Source organism: Amblyomma mixtum, chromosome 1 (assembly GCF_055824585.1).
Source record: "Amblyomma mixtum isolate Tamu chromosome 1, ASM5582458v1, whole genome shotgun sequence".
NCBI classification, from domain to species: Eukaryota; Metazoa; Arthropoda; class Arachnida; order Ixodida; family Ixodidae; genus Amblyomma; species Amblyomma mixtum.
Genome location: NC_143012.1, coordinates 207,822,447 through 207,838,322, shown reverse-complemented (window position 1 = coordinate 207,838,322; position 15,876 = coordinate 207,822,447). Strand labels below are relative to the sequence as shown.

At 50.1% G+C, this 15,876-nt stretch overlaps 2 protein-coding genes across 4 annotated transcripts in view; one reads left to right on the top strand and one right to left on the bottom strand.

Annotated features, from left to right (window-relative positions):
* Positions 1-1,036: 1,036 nt before the first annotated feature.
* On the top strand, positions 1,037-4,646 carry LOC149370671 (uncharacterized). Its single transcript, XM_089578356.1, has 2 exons — positions 1,037-2,523; positions 4,525-4,646. Exons 1-2 carry the CDS (start codon positions 1,164-1,166, stop codon positions 4,644-4,646), a joined length of 1,482 nt encoding a protein of 493 aa, XP_089434482.1. The 5' UTR covers positions 1,037-1,163.
* The window catches only part of LOC149370670 (uncharacterized), a 38,003-nt gene continuing 26,295 nt past the window's right edge, over positions 4,169-15,876 (bottom strand). For 2 of the 3 annotated variants that reach the window (XM_089562732.1, XM_089562737.1), the window contains exons 7-9: positions 11,709-11,942; positions 7,910-8,232; positions 4,169-5,387 (exon numbers count right to left, since the gene is read on the bottom strand). In XM_089562732.1, coding sequence (XP_089418858.1) covers positions 5,213-5,387; positions 7,910-8,232; positions 11,709-11,942 — 732 coding nt within the window. In that variant the 3' untranslated portion in view covers positions 4,169-5,212. The remainder of the gene's footprint in view (positions 5,388-7,909; positions 8,233-11,708; positions 11,943-15,876) is intronic. The other variant, XM_089562738.1, reaches the window with a different exon arrangement.

Sequence of the window (15,876 nt, the reverse complement as noted above, 5' to 3'; positions counted from 1 at the left end):
CGGAGACGAGCGACTGACAATCATCCGCGCTTCCCTCTTTTGTCGACGGTGCGGGTGCCGCCGCTGCAAGTGCTCGCCTTCGGGCGTCTCCTTGAACCAAGACATGAGACTCCCCTGGCCGGCTTCCTGAAGGGCCATCAGCTGACAGCGGCATTTGCTTAACTGCCCCTCCATTTGTGGGTGACCTGAGGAAAGGACACTTTCGGGAGATTTATCCCACTGGCCCAGCCGAGCTCGAAGACGATGGAGAGAAGAGCGCCGTTAATGATTGCCCGACTTCGGCAAGCTGGTAAAGGCAGCCAATGAGCGTCGTTGGCTTCATCCAAAGGCGGTACCTAAGACGGAGTCCCCGTGATTGGACGAAAAAGGCCGGAGGACAACGGGAGGGGCTATTTAAAGCGCCCGACATATTCGTCGAGCAGCGATTCCCTGAGCCTCTTCTCAGCTTTTACTCTGTGTGTTGTTGTTTGTAACTTATGCTGTAAATATGTGAATATAGTTTTCCTTTGCTTCTCCTACTCCCCGTCTCCGGCCCACGTTCCTTTCTCCATCGGCACAGCGGCCGGGTTCCTGGACCCGATGCCTGGTGACACACTATTATCCCAGCGAAATATATCAGTCTAAAGAAAGCCGAATATTAGCAATTATTTTTCTACAGGCATGTACAAAATTTTCTGCACAGTGTAACAACAGCTGGAAATAGTAACTGAAACGGTTTGTGGTTTATGGAGATTTGACGTCACAAAGCAACTCAGGCTATGGGGACGCCATAGTGAAGGGCTCCGTACGTGCACTGACATCGCATACATAGTACACGAGCCTTTAGAATTTCGCCTCCATCAAAATTCTAGAGGCCCGTGTACTTAAAGAAACCCAGGATTTTTCAAATGAAAAATCAGAAGATCATGGAAGTGCATTTTCTTTAAAACGTCGTCATGGCCCTCGACATAAAGGGGGCTTTCGACAACGTAAGCCACGCGGCCATCATGGAGGGCATCAACAACACCAACTGCGGAAAGAGAACGCACGATTACGTCAGAGCCTTCCTGAGCGACAGAACGGCGACCGTGGGGCTGGGCGAGCTGAGAAGCGACGTCTTCCCCACGCCGTGCAAAGGCACACCACAAGGATCCGTCATATCGCCCGTCCTCTTCAACGTGGCAATGATTGGACTTTCAAGACGGCTCAAGGAGATCCAGGGCATCCAACACGCGATGTACGCCGACGACATCACGATATGGGTCACCCAAGGATCACTCGGGGAGAAGCAAGAAAAACTACAGGAAGCAGCAACTTGCGTAGAAACTTACACCAGAGAGAGGGGCCTAAGATGCTCGACGGAGAAGTCGGAACTCCTCAGGGTCGGCAAGCATCCCACCCAAGCGACATTGGAGGTCGTTCTCGAGGGACACAACATCCCGGAAAAGAACATGATAAGGATCCTGGGCATGTGGTTGCAAGGAAGCCGGAAATGCAGCCACACCATCAGCCTGCTGAGTAAGGCGGCAGAGCAGGTGAGCCGTATGATCAACAGAGTCTCCCAAAAGAGATATGGAATGAGAGAAGAAGACACTCTCAAGCTAGTTAACAGCCTAATTGTCAGCCAAGTCACGTACTCCCTGCCGTACCACGCGACGCCCAAGGCGGAAAGAGAGCAAGCCGACATCATTCTCAGGAAGGCGTACAGGACTGCTCTGCACCTACCCAAGTACACGTCGAACGAAAAGTTGCTCCAGCTAGGCATCAGCAACACCTTCAGCGAGCTCGCCGAAGCTCTGTTGGAAACGCAAACCACGAGACTCAGAGGCACCCCCACGGGACGAGCGCTGCTAAGAAGGTTGGGTCGGGACACGAGCGGACTGATAGACAGATACGCGGACGTACCGGACCACCTTAGGAAAACCATTAACGTAGTACCATTGCCGAAAAACATGGACCCCAATCTTCACGAAAACAGACGAAAAGCGAGGGCCGAGTACGTGGAGAGAACGCTAGCCCAGTTAGACAACACCGTGTACACAGACGCTGCCGTATACCCGCGCGAGAGAGAACGCGTAGCCGCGACGGTAGTGGTAAACAAGGAAGGAAACATGATCACGTGTGCCACGGCAAAGGTCGCCGGCACAGCGGAGGCCGAAGAGATTGCCGTTGCGCTGGCGGCAGCAGAAGGCTACAGAACGGGCCGATCTCTCAACATACTGACGGACTCGAAGGAGACGTGTAGGAACTACACGAGGGGCAGGTTCAGCAGAACAGCCCTTAAAATACTCAGCGGGGTAACCTCCGCCGAGGAGAAACCCAGGCATAACCTAATCTGGATCCCGGGCCACGCGGGCATAGTGGGGAACGAAAGGGCAGACAGCCTAGCTCGAGGTAACGCATTCCGAGCAGGGCAGTCAAATGCTTCGGAGCTCCGCCTACAGGCTTGCGAGGGGGGATACGCAGAGACCTTGCACTTGCATATGGGAGCTAGAATTAGATATCCACCACCACACAAAGCCCTAACAAAGGAGGAAGCGACCGGCTGGCGCAGATTACAGACCAACTCCTTTCCTAACCTACACATACTTAATAAGATGTTCCCGACACAATACAGCTGCCCTTGGTGCGATGCCACACCTACACTTTATCATATCACGTGGGAATGCGAACGCAACAAAGCATTCCACCAACACGAACACCCGAGTGCGGAGCAATGGGAGAGTCGGCTCACCAGCGGCGAGCTCGCGACCCAAAGGGCCTTAGTGCAGCACGCGACTGATGCAGCACGACTCGGTGGAGCCTTGGAATAGAGGCCCACCCTTGCTGACGAGAAGCCTCAAGTCGCCAGCGCCAGAGAAGACGACGGAGACTTCACAACCGCGAATCCCTTGAAAGATACAATAAAGTTTTCACTCACTCACTCACTCACTCACTCCAAGGTGCGCATGATACTTGAAAGGTATAATAAACTATATCACAGGTTAAAATATGGTGTACAACTACTGCTGAACTTTGTTACAGAGCGAAAGCTATGGCGTATTGGGCAATTAAGCGGCTCGGCATCTGTAACGTTGAGTACGGTTCGACAGCACAGGCAGCGCGCCCACCCTACCACCCTGGTAGGTGGCAGTTAATGGTTGATCGCGAGAGTTTGCTCACCCAATGCACGCTGCGGCCTATCGCAGCAGTGCCGCGTGTCTGCCACAATGTTGTCAGCGCTAACGCATGCAGGCTAGATCTCTCTCTCATCACCCCACGTACCTATTAGTGCGATTCAGGCGTCCGCTGACCCAGGGAGCCAGTTATGCGCACTTCCTTTCCTTAAAATCAACGCCGACGGCCTATGGCTTCAGTGCCGCATTTCTGCCACTACGTTGTCAGTGCCAACATATGCAGCGCACATCTGTCACTACCGCCACGTAGCTTAAAGCACGACTGAGGTGTCCACTGTTCCAAGAGGGCAATGCGCCTTCCCTCTGCTTTCTATGCCCCCGCTCCATTGGTTTCGCAGCTTAAAGGGTCCCTGAAAAGGGTGTTTGAGGTTGCCTATAATAAGCTTGTATTATGTAGAGTACAGGCCACCGCGTGTTCATGCCGCGTACTGGACCTGAAAAGCGAACCGATCATTTACCGTATAATTTCAAAGATTCGTGCTTCCGCGCCTCGCGGCAACGCGCAGTGCCGAGCTTTCGCCTTAATCCGCGTGCAACGCGTCGTGCCGCGCTCTTTATCTACCAGTGAAGGGCTGTCATTGGTTCGCCGCGACGCCTATTTCTGATGTCACGCAGCTCCGATGGCCGCGGCCAAAAGCTCCGCCCCCTCCTCCCGCGCGCGTCGGCAGCAGGGAGAGGCGCTGACATTGCAGTGTGCAAAAAGTGAAGAGAGGAGAGAGAAAGGCGCGAAGACGCGTAAATTGAAATTTTCACGGGAGATATCTCAGCTTCCACAAAACACAGTAAGAAAATTCTTGATGGAGCCCCTTCAGAACCCTTTTATAGCGCGACTAAGGTGTCCACTGCCCCAGGGGACCAGTTATGAGCCTTTCCTTTGCTTTAGAAGCTCAAAGGTCATTTGAATGTCAAATTTTCACGGTCCGCGACTGATTAAAGCCAGAGGTCCCATAGTGAAGTGTAACAGACTGACGCGTCAGTCACACTGCAGAGAATCATAAGAGCTTTATTGAAAGAATACGACTGCTTAAATAGCTACGGTGGTGGCCAGTTATCAGCACAACCGGTGATAGCAACACAGGCACAAAACTGGCGCATGCTCTCTTGTGGCACACCTACGTCACAGTGCGTGACTGCACAGTATCACATGAAGCTTTCGCTTCAAAAAAATCTCTACACGAACATGAAAAAGTATTCCAGATGCAATATAACCAGTGCTAAATTCGACTGAAAAATAAAAAGTCCCTGCTAGCTGCATCGGACTAAGATGTGACCAGAAAAAATAGTGAAACCATATGCAACTGTTGTTGCGGGTTTTCTCAAATTAGCACAAGCGATGATGGCCCGTCCTGATGCTTGCTTGGCTTCCCAGGGCTGCATGACTTGGAAAAGGAGCCTCCGCCTTCAGATCCTGTCTCTGTGGGCTTGAACGGGGGTCCCCAAAAAATAAAAGGTTTACAAGAGGGCTTTACCTCGGGAGGCGGATGTGTGTGACCGCGGAACGAATCTCTGACCCGTCAATGTAGCGGTTATGGTCCAAGACCCTTTTACCAAGCATTTCACCCCAGAATAGCGGAACACCAGGCTCGAGGAAATCTTGCATCCATTAGTAAACCGGCGGCTACCTGATGGCACTGCAGATCCAACCGAGCACTTCCCGAATGCGAGGAAGATGTTCTGCCACAAGGTCTTATTTACTGCACCTTCATTCGCAATATAAAACAGGTACCATAGAACACTGAGCAAATAAAATCGCGATAGCGTTAAAACTGAGCAGACGTATCCTAAATGGAGCGATTAGCGTAGGATCCGTTGTGACACAAGTTCGATTTAAAAGCAGTCAATTTAATTAATAAAAACACAGTGACGCAATAAACGAGCGGGGATTGTAGTTCCGAGAGCAGACGCGATCGGAAGGCCGACACCAGCACTGTGAATGCTTCATATCATAATGTTGGAAAATGCTATATTAATGCGAATGCAATCAAATTTATGGCGTGGTTGAAGGTGCCACAGCGATTGAGCCTAGGCCGTTGGCGACACATGGCCTAATTCGGCTCCTATTGAGAATTAGATCCGGCCGACAGCAGGCCAGGAACAGGAGCGTTGGTCAGACTCCGGCACTTGGCGGCGACTGTGACGTTGTCCATGACTTCGGTGCCATTGGCGAAGAGGAGGCGCGTGGCGTTCACGGACGGCAGCCACGCCTCGCCGTTCTTCAGGGTGGGCACTCTCCTGGAAGGGAATCGAGACCACTCGCGGCTATAAGAATTTGTGTAAGAAATTTGGCTGTAAGAAATTGTGTTGTTTACAAGCGACACTTGAGCATTGAGGGACGCGTAGGTCTGGATTAATGCCCGCGAGCTTGGGAATCAGCAGCCAAACGCCAATGCCACCATGGTGGTTATATGTAAAAAATCCTTAGGGTGCGGGGACCATGCGATGCCCAGACGACGCTGCGGTTTGTCTGGAAGCGCCTTTTCGCTTTCAGTGTTAGCCGGTATCCGCACATCAAGCCGACTCCGATTAACCTTTCTTACGCTCTCAAATTGGCTAGCCATCACCACCTAAGCATACGGAGTGAAAAGGTAGACACCCCCTACTTGCACCATACAAAGAGAAACGAGGGAGTAATGTCTTGTTCTTTCTTGGTGAGGCGGCATTTATCGAAGACCATTCGCCAACCATGTCAACAACTCGCACGCAGACGTCATTCCCCATAAATGACACCATATCACGACGCGTAAACGAACAGAGGCACCCAAGGCGGCCCGAATGTAGAGCGATGTTGCTGGCTTTGTTTCGGGCTTGTGTTACACGCCACAGACGGCATTATGGTGGGCCAAAACATACCTCCGCAAACACATCGAAGCAAGTGGAGGTGAGATGTTGGTGTGCAGCCTTTCACGGTGGTCCGCCACTATGGCGTTAAGTCCGTGAAAGCATCCACACACACTAAAAAATTGAATCGACGATTATACTTGGTAATCAACGCGTTTCTGACAACACCAACTTTTTGCCTGTTCTGACCTCCGCCTTCTTGAGAGAGCTTCTACTCATTCCATACCCTCCTACTTTCACCGCCGCGTCCTCTTACAGGAGACGCCAACGCCGCTAAACCTGTGAAAGGGTGTTTAATAGCTGCGCTGTAAACGGACGCCCGTAGCAGTTCACTTTCCACAGATATGCGATAACATTGCAGGCAAAGAGGAGCATGTCTGAAGCACCGCTACTCGGCATCTCCTTGCGCAAATGAAATTTTTGCTATTTACATGTAGCTGTCAGGCCATATTTACATGTAGCCATCAGGCCAGAACAAAAGCACAGGAAACTAACTTAGCTGAACTTTATTCTCTGACAAATGAGTGTTCACATTTGTGCGCTAGGAGCACTGGTTTACTCCCTGTGAAACTGGTCAAAATAATTTGTCGCCCCATACTCATCAGTACAAAGCTACTCTATTTATTGCACTGGAACCATGTTCGCCGTTTGCAGGTTGGCATCTTGCAATGGGCGCATTGCTTTCAAGCACCTTCACCGGAATCTGTCTCACACAATCGTACCTTATTGCATCCGTAATGTCCGACACTGTTGGACACCATTGTGGCAGAGATTCGCTTTGCCCCTACTTCATCTTCTGTGGCATTTTGTGCACTCGTGAGACCAGGGGCGATCTGTGGTTTGAACTCAGCAAGCTAACTTTCCAAGCCCTTTCGGAACCCTTTGCTAGCGAGCGCCGTACCAACCCCACACACACGGTAACCTTTCACAGTCCTCAGAGCAAAGCATGTGGATGCATGCACACAGACAGAACAACCCTAACAAAACTTTCGCTGCACATACTGCAGCAATATATGGATGTATTGCCCTTGTTAGAATACAGAAAAAACTAATGTATGCATAGCAGATTCAGAAAACTTAAGCTAAAGAGGTATGCACATACCTCGCGTGACTACTTCTGCAGAACGCTATGTTTTCTATTCTGCTCCCATCTGAGGAGGCTTTTACGAAACGTCCATGTGGTACGAACACTTTACTTTGGTTTGGGAGCCTCATGTCAAATACAAGATTTGGAAAGCTGCATTACTTTTTGGCCATATATGTGGCCGTTGGTACACAAAGGGTTAAGCGTCGCTGTGTGTTGCACTGGCGAGGAAAGTTTTGGATTTAATGTAGTAACCGGGAGATTTTGCCTCGAGATTTCAGGCAGCAAATAAGCTTCCAGAATTGTCATAGTGCAGAAGCAATACTTGAGGCCACTTAATACATCATTTATAGTGCCTTCTCTAAAAATATAGTTTTTAAAAAGTTTGGTTATCAGGGCTCTCTTACGCTTGCAGGAATAATTCGCTAAATATCTGGTTTTTGAAATGGTCACGGAAATGAGCATTAACAAAGGCTTCGCTTGCTGTGTATTAGAGCGCCCACACTGAAACGAAAGAAGTGGAAACTGTGAAGAACTTCATCAGGCATTGAATTTCGGTTGAAGGGCAATGCTGTTGGGGATACGTAACGCGTCGCATTGAAGTCTACCGGTTTCTTTCGACCATCTCCAAGTCTTTTGCGTGTACCGTAATGTCACTAATAAATTATCACACGCGTTTTTGCGTTTAGCCTGCATAGAATTACGGCCGACGCAGTGGGATTTGCAACCGCGACTTCGTGCTCAGTAGACGAGTCCCACGGCCACTTTGCCGCAATGGTGGCGGGCACTTCGCGCATTCAAGATTTCGGGCCAGGCCACGAACCGCCCTCACCCGTCAGAGAGAAATTGGGCGACGTCCGCGGTGTTCAGCAATGGCTCGAACAGCGGCTGTCCACCGCTGTCGACGATGTAGTGGTAGCCGCGCCGGGCGCTCAGGGCTACGCTGCGCGCGCTGCAACCCGAAACTGCAAGCGCCAGGAACCTCAGCTTGGCCTCGTCATCTTCGGCTTTGAGCCACTGCTGCATTTCCCTGACTTTGATGGGGTCGCTGCCGATCAGGTACCGGACAGCGTACGCGAACAGCTCGTCGCTCGTCGAAGCGCTGCCGTTGGCCTTGGCTTTGGGTCTCACGTACTCCTCGATGAGGGCCCTCGCCTTCGAACGCGCAAGAAAATGACCTGAAGACTTAACCGATGCAGTGATCTTTCCAGAGCCTTTTAGTGCATACACCAGACGTCACGTCTACATCTGAAATTTTGGGCTCATGTCAGTGGCCCCTAACTGCACATGGACTGGTATCGCGCGCCTCACAGCGTGATGTACAGATCATGGCCACTGTAATCTCAAGCATAGATAAGGAAGATAGATGCCGCAAATAGTGAATTATCTACATAATATTCGAGTAACAGTGCGTCTTTAAAATCAGCAAATCTGTATGTGGAACTGCAGAGTGCGGAGGCAACGCTATATACCCCCCTGCATGAACAGAAATGTTCGAAGGGTAATGTTCCTAACCCTTGTGCCTAGATATACTTCATTCATTTGCTATTCCTTTACTGCAATTTGTTGAGCCCGGCAGCACTGCGTGAGTAGTTTGGAACCCAGCGACGAGCAAAAAGGCCGCCATAGCTGTGACGGATATTGGGTGTAAATATCTGCATTAGCCGCGTGAACGAGATGTGTTTACGAAGAAAATGGATGTCTAGGACCTGGCTCAGGCTGCAGAATGCAGCGAGCTTTCGAATTACATCCAAAAATGTCCTCTTTAGGAAACGACAACCATTAGTGGGGTTTTGTCCAATGCCGAGTTCCTGCTATTTAGATGGTTTCCTTAAAGTGGGGCACCATGTAGTATATAAGCCGCGTAGCCTTTCCTGAGAGCTTGCAGACCTGAGGGAAGAGAGCAGAGCAAGGGTTTTGAAGGAACCAAGTTGCGCTATAAAAAAGACAGCCACAGGAAAAAGCCAAGGAGACAGATACCGCTCTGTCTGTCTCCCTGGCTTTTTCCTGTGGCTGTCTTTTTTATAGCGCAACTTGGTTCCTTCAAAGCAATGCACCAACTTGCCCAACAAGCAGTTCTTCTAAACTACCAGAGCAAGGGTGCTGCCATGCCTGCTTTGCGATATTTAGGGCTCGCGACGCATTCGACTTCAGCCGAAATCGCGAAATATTTAGATGGCGAAAAATAAATCGTTTACATTGTTCGAGAAAATGGTCTTTCCAACCTAAAAGAAGCTCCGCACTCAACAACGCTTGCGCGATTAGTCACAGCAGCTGGGAGAAGTCAAGGCAGAATAAGAGACGATTACCATGCGTCCATTTTCGCAAGCACGCCGCGCAGTGAACTACTGCATTTTGCACCGCGGTATCCTCTGCTTCCATGTCCCGAACGCATTATCCCAGCTGGCCTAACCGTGCAGTTTAACTCGTTATGATGCCCTTCCACATTGCGTAGCGGTCAATATCACGAGAGCACCAACCCGTTGATTTCATTCTGATCTTCGGCGGAGGAGACTTGTCATCGCGCCTTGGCTTGGGGTGAAATCGGCCATTCCCCGAGAGGCCGTCTCGAGGGCCTGCTCGGGTGACCTCGAAGCCTTGATTACTTTCTGTGTCAGCGTTTCACTGAACTCGTGCAAAGCTGGTTATTGTAGCCATGCGGCCTGTGAGAAATTATTTTGACGCCCGTTGCCCAACTGTACAGCTGCCGGGGCTCCTAGCGTCCCTGGGTACGATTGGTTATACTTGCTCTCTAAACATGAATAAGCCTACGTGCAAGTAAACAGGGAGTAAGCTGTGCTCTAACGAGCACCCTTTGAGGAGCAACATATGCTGCCCAAGTCTCGGAGCAGATTCCGATCATTAAATATATAGCATACTTAGTTTTTGCTACGGAGGCTTATATTCCCATGTATAAGCACAGTAACTTGAGTTGGCAGCAGGAGGCTTTTGAATGCGGCAACGGTCTTGAAGTTAGCAAATAGAGGAGTTTGAAACCTCGGTTAAAATCTCGTAACTGCAAGACCTTCGCATGTTTTGGAAAGGCAATTTGTTTCCAGTAAGGCATGTTGACGGGCTAGTTGGTTTTTCATCTTGAAACTTGGGAAAAAACCTACCTAGGCGCAAATGATTTCACGACACAAAAAGAGACGAAGAGACAACGGACAGGCGCCAACGTCCAACTATTTATTGCTCGAAAAAAAAAAAACATTTGCGCCTAGGTGGGTTTTTTCCCAAGTTTTAAAAATTTGTTTCCGTTGCCAGCCATACGTTTTCTCTATTTTTAGTGATGGAAATCTGCCCATGGAGTTAGGCACTTACTCTGCCCCTGAAAGGGAATGCGCAAGACGACGGCTTATTCCCTTTTTACTCCTTTATCGGCTAATTCGTGTTTAGAGTGCGGCAATCTCTGTCAGCTTCGGATAACTTACATTCGTGGGTATCTGCAGCGCGAACAGTCCCTGTGTTCCTGAACCCGTGGTACCGAAACGGTAATCCCACTTATCTGCCTTTCAGAGTCAGTGGTGAACTGTCAGTGCCGCAACTGTTCAGGAGTGTCTAGAGTTAGCAGCGGTGGACAGCCATGTTAGTTGTTGAGCTGAGCTATTCTGCCCCTTCATTCAAACTTCCAGTTCGTTGTAGACACAGCCCCGAATGTATGGGATATTGTGTCTCGCTGCTTGGAACGTTTTCCTCAATGTTTCGCGACTTGTTCAAAGGACACTTATCATCATCATCCTTATTGTGTTCACTGCAGGACAATGCAATCTTCCTTGTGCCTCCAGTTAACCCTCTGCTTGGGTAAGGTGACCGCAGCAGGCACAGCAAATTTCTTACTCTCATCCGCCCCACTGACTCGCTCCCGCCTTCTGCTATGCTTTTCCTCTCTTGGAATCCACTGCGTTAACTTAAGGGGCCATCAGTTTACCTTAACTTATTAGTATTTTTTTCACTTTGCCCGTGGAGTACTATGGTCTCTGGGAAACTGCAAATAGACATTTTCGAGCCCAGTTAAACGGAGCAGAGCATCCGAATTCACAGTGACCTTCGCTCATTGTCTGAGATGAACGTGAGCGTGTATTTTTTCTGCTTTTCCATGGGAGAGAGGAAGAGAGGGCCACTTATTAGCAAAAAAAAAAAATGCCAACAGACTAACGCAAACAGAAGGAAACCTGGGGTAACGTTTCCTCATGAACCGAGTGCTTTCCTGTAATGCACTCCCCAGGCCGCACATAATCTCTACGCATAGACGAATCGTACCGTGTCATATTGAAAAAAAAAAAACGAGAATGTCTATAGACCTTTGCATCGGGCGAGAAAGATGTCAAAACGCCATCTCTCTTGGCTGCTGGAAACAGGTTCCGCTGCCTCTTCCACTGCGTTAGCGCCAAGTGCACGCAACAGTCCAGCACTCAGTAGAAATGTCTGTAGGCTGCCCCCTCAGTGCCCCAACAGCTTTCCTATCGACGTCGATTCCACGCAATACTCTATAAAAAGTATAGTATAACTAGCATACGATGTGAAGTGTCAGTGTGATATGTAGCCAGCAGTTCGCCCCGTTCACCCCTAGTCCTTACATTCACTTACTAGATATTTGCAAAAAAAAAAAGAAGGACGTCACAGCAGCTCACCTGGGCAACGTCGGCGCCGGTCAGAACGTCATTCATTATGGGAAGCTTCCTTTCGCTGAAGCCTAGTGACAGGGAGTAAGCGTCCCACGCTGGTGTGAAGCGCAGCTCCATGTCCTTTGCGGCAGACAGGAGCGCTTCGAGGCTAGCTTCCGAGAAGCAGGTCGCCCAGGTGTCACTGTCTTTGACGTTACAGCCCAGTTTGGCCGCGAGGTCCTTGGTAGGGTCCATCTTAAACTGCGTTGCAAAGGGCGAAGACATATTTAGGACCCGCTTGGTTTGCATGGAGGAAGCAGCGAGAAATAACAATTCCATAAATCGGAACACTCAAACAACAGTGTTTTCACTGAGTTCAATAAGGTGCCGATGCATCAGCCAGTAAAGCGGTCAGGAAAATGCTAGCAAGTCCGTTGAAAAACTGCGCGACTTTGTGTCCGATTCTGCCAATGACAGCGACATCTTAACCCTATCGGAAGAACCAGCATATATTATGCTGGAATTCATAATGGACATGCCGGAGATAATACTGGGCATGTCGGGAGGAATGGCGTTTATACTGGGACGTGCTGGCGGTGCCCGACATTTGCTGAGATGCTTACTGGGCATGGCGGACACAGTGCTGGGCATGTGACAGCATATACTGGGAGCAGGAAATGCTGGGAGGTTTGCTGGGCACAGAACAAACGATACTGGGCACGCGGCAACCCATTGCGGCGATAATAGCTACAATGGGTGGGATGCTGGCTGACTGCTGGGCACAGTAGACGGCGATGGGCAGGTGGTGGTGATCAAAACCGTAATATTATAGATACTGCCTGCGACTGTATTGTGCATACTCAAATATAATTTCACCTTGAACAGAAACAGGGGTGTGCACAAAACACGTCGTACTGGCATGAAATCGCTGCAACCGTAGGATTTGGACCAATATACACAGTGGCGGCGATTATTCCGAGCGTGAGCTAGGAAGAGCCATAGGCAACGTCGCTGTATCTGCGTTGCAGCGGCAAGCTTTGTAGACCATGTGTTGGTCTGAATTGCGAAGAGCTAGCGCAAGTGTCTGTAGAAACGCGCTGCTCCGGGGCAGAAAGCGATCGTGTGATAGGCAGCGAATCGAAAGCTGCTGCGCGCAAGCTGCATCCACAAGAGCACGCGCGCACAGACTGCGCACGAGCAGTGGCGGTCAGACTCATGATACTACCGCTTACAGTGCCACGTCTCAATATCTCAACAACCAAGAATTTGGAAACGACGCCTTGTTTTGGTTAATACCTACGCATGCGGCTACGACGCTGTGCGTATATCTATTTTTATCGCGAGGAGTGTTGTGCTGCGGTGATGGCGTACTGCTATAATGCAGTGGCCAGCGAAGCTGATCTATTAGCGCCGCCGGGATGGAAATGGATGAAGACGACAATAACAAAAGCCAGCGCGGTAGACTACACGTTTATCGCGAGGAGTGTTGTGCTGCGGTGATGGCGTACTGCTATAATGCAGTGGCCAGCGAAACTGATCTGCTAGCGCCGCCGGAATGGAAGCTCCAGAAGGCAAGAGCGAAACCCAGCGCGAGACTGGCAGTTCAGCGCGCGGGGGTATTGTTCTGCGGTGATCACCTGAATGGATGTCAGGATTTTCTTTCTCATGAGTCACGTAATACTTCCGCAATAATAAATTAAGGGTCCACTGAACGACTCGTTACGTTGTGCTCATTTCCGTATACCCCGACCAACGATGTTTGGTTTGAACGATGTTGGCTACCCCGTCCTGTATCATTTTCTAACCAGTCGGAGTGAAGTTACCTGCCGTGAATGAGGTCGAATGTAGCTCTAAATACAGGGCTTCAAAGCGGACATAAACGCGTGAGTGTTACTTTTCGTTGAGGGCTCCTGTGATGAAGCATGTGCCGTCATAAGGCCGATCCAGATGACGCTCAGTGGCAAACATCCGCCATCTTGCTGTCCAAACCATCGCGAAGCGCTGCCGCCAACAATCGGCGGGAAAGGTGCATGCGCAGCAAGCTGTTCTTTCTGCGCATGCGCCTGGAGCTGCGCATTCTCAGTCTCTTGGCAGCAGCGCTTTGCGACGCCCGGATGCCGTGCGCTACCGTGTTCGCTTTCATATTGCCGCTACCTCTACCAGGTAAAGCCGCAGAAGATGGCTTGATATGTGCAGCGGTTACTGAGGGCGCTCGCTCAAACCGCTTATTTTAGCTCGGCCTAAGGTCGAAGTTACGCGCCGACTGCACCAAGGCCTATCTCAAGTTAGCGAAATACCTGCGGCGTTCACGGTGTCGTCATTTTTTGTAAGCGTTGGAAGTTACTTAAGCTTTATTTTCAACGAGAACATAAAACAAGCCATAAGATCTAGTAGCACAATTAACTTTTCGATTAAAATCTCCAAGTAGCAAAAAAGAGAGTCGAGTACTGAACAGTGCAGAAATGTCGGCTTCTTCGCAATGCGTATAGGCACCCTGCGCATCTAACTCAAGCGCGACGCGCGCGCCACTGGCGGCGGCGCGCGCGTCCCTGTCAGGAAGGCGGGGGCAGACCGACAGCTCCCGCTGTGTTGCGCGCGCTGTCGCGAAGCGGTTGTACGCCTCCTTCTCGAGCACAAAATGGCACATAACAACAGCAGAACACATTGCTGTGTTGTAGGATGCAATAATACATATATAAATTCGCCTCGGACAAGATTTTATGCATTTTCCAGCTTGACATTTGAGACGGCCCACCCTTCGCGACGGGCAACACGCGCGCGCGGTTTCTGGTCAAACAACGGTCAAACCCGTGCGGAATGCGCTTGCTTGACTCGTGCATTACCTCCTAGACAGGTTTTTGAGTTATGGCAAATTCAGCAGACTCGGAGGAATGCTAATGGCTCTCTGGGAACCCTTCCCTCTTCTTGCACCGACGATTTCCGGTCACTGATTTGGCTGTCAACAATATGTAAGCTTAAAAAGCCACGCCGAAACTCGCCCGCAGTCACACCTGAAGGAGCCCAAACTTTGCGCAGTAAAGAATCGTTTCCCTTAGTTCCAGTTATGCGCGGAATCCTTGCTCGCTTCCACTGCGCCTTGTCGTCCAGCGTCTTTTTCGACAGTTAAAGGCACTTTTTAAGGGGCAATGGCAACATGTTCCTGATAAATCTTTGCTCCACATCTGAAGGACTGGGTGATAATTTTCTACAATAAACATATATCTAAATGTCGAATATTCAGGACACTTGACATTAAACAAAGCTTGGAATGAAATTCCGCTTTTTGAGCACAAGCTTTCGGCAAGAATCCTGCATGAATTAGCTGGGATACTCCTTTTTTGCAGAATCCAAATCAAACAGTTTGACGTTATCCGCATGACTTTCAGTGCGTACACCGAAGGTGCGGCAAAAGAGAATGTTAATTAAGTCAGGTTTGCGTCGTTCGCTCAAAAACTGGAGTTTCCTAATTACCTCCAATGCTATGCCGCCTGGCCGTCTTTGAAAGTTTAGGGCAAGCCTTTTTAAATGCAGGAACACCCCAGGCTTGCTGGCGACTCGTTTTGGAGAGCGTTTCATACCGCTCCAAAAACACAGCAACGGCAGCAGCGGGTTTACATTTGCCTGCCTTGCAACTGCAATTCGCGGCAACAAGCTATCTACTGGAAGATAGCTACATAAAAAAAAAACTCAGTGAGAGTGCAGCGCTGACAGGCATTATATAGAAATATTTCTTAGCGTTAATTTGATTGTTTTCGGTGGCGCAGTGATGCTTGTCTGTGCTACTTCGCTGCCGTCGCACGACACCACCTCTTTCACATAGTGTACACGGCCTGCTTCAAAAAGCTTCGTTCCTTTCCTGACCTTCGCTCCTCGAAAGAATTTTTCACCCTCATGAATGGATAGGTCGAAATCCCGCTTCCACGAACAGCGGCAGCCGCTAGCAGACGCCATCCCTTCGCAGTCGCGGGGCGAACCTTCCTGACAGGGACGAGAAACTGGCCGCGCGGGGGAGCTGAACGCAGCCTCGACGGTGGCGGTGCCTGGCGGGTGCAGGGTGCCTATAATGCTTTAGGGCCGTGTGATCGCGTTAGGCCAACAGATGCGTGAGAGGCGCGCTCAAAGCAAATTTACGCATAAGTCGGGCTCCCGTAGGGCGCATATGTGCAGTAACCGCAGTAACCCTGCGTAGATGTCT

Coding starts and splice junctions, on each gene's coding strand:
- LOC149370671 (XM_089578356.1), top strand. CDS start 1,164: ATGATTGGACTTTCAAGACGGCTCAAGGAGATCCAGGGCATCCAACAC. Junction 2,524..4,524: donor AACAAAGGAGGAAGCGACCG/GCTGGCGCAGAT, acceptor TTGGCTTCCCAG/GGCTGCATGACTTGGAAAAG.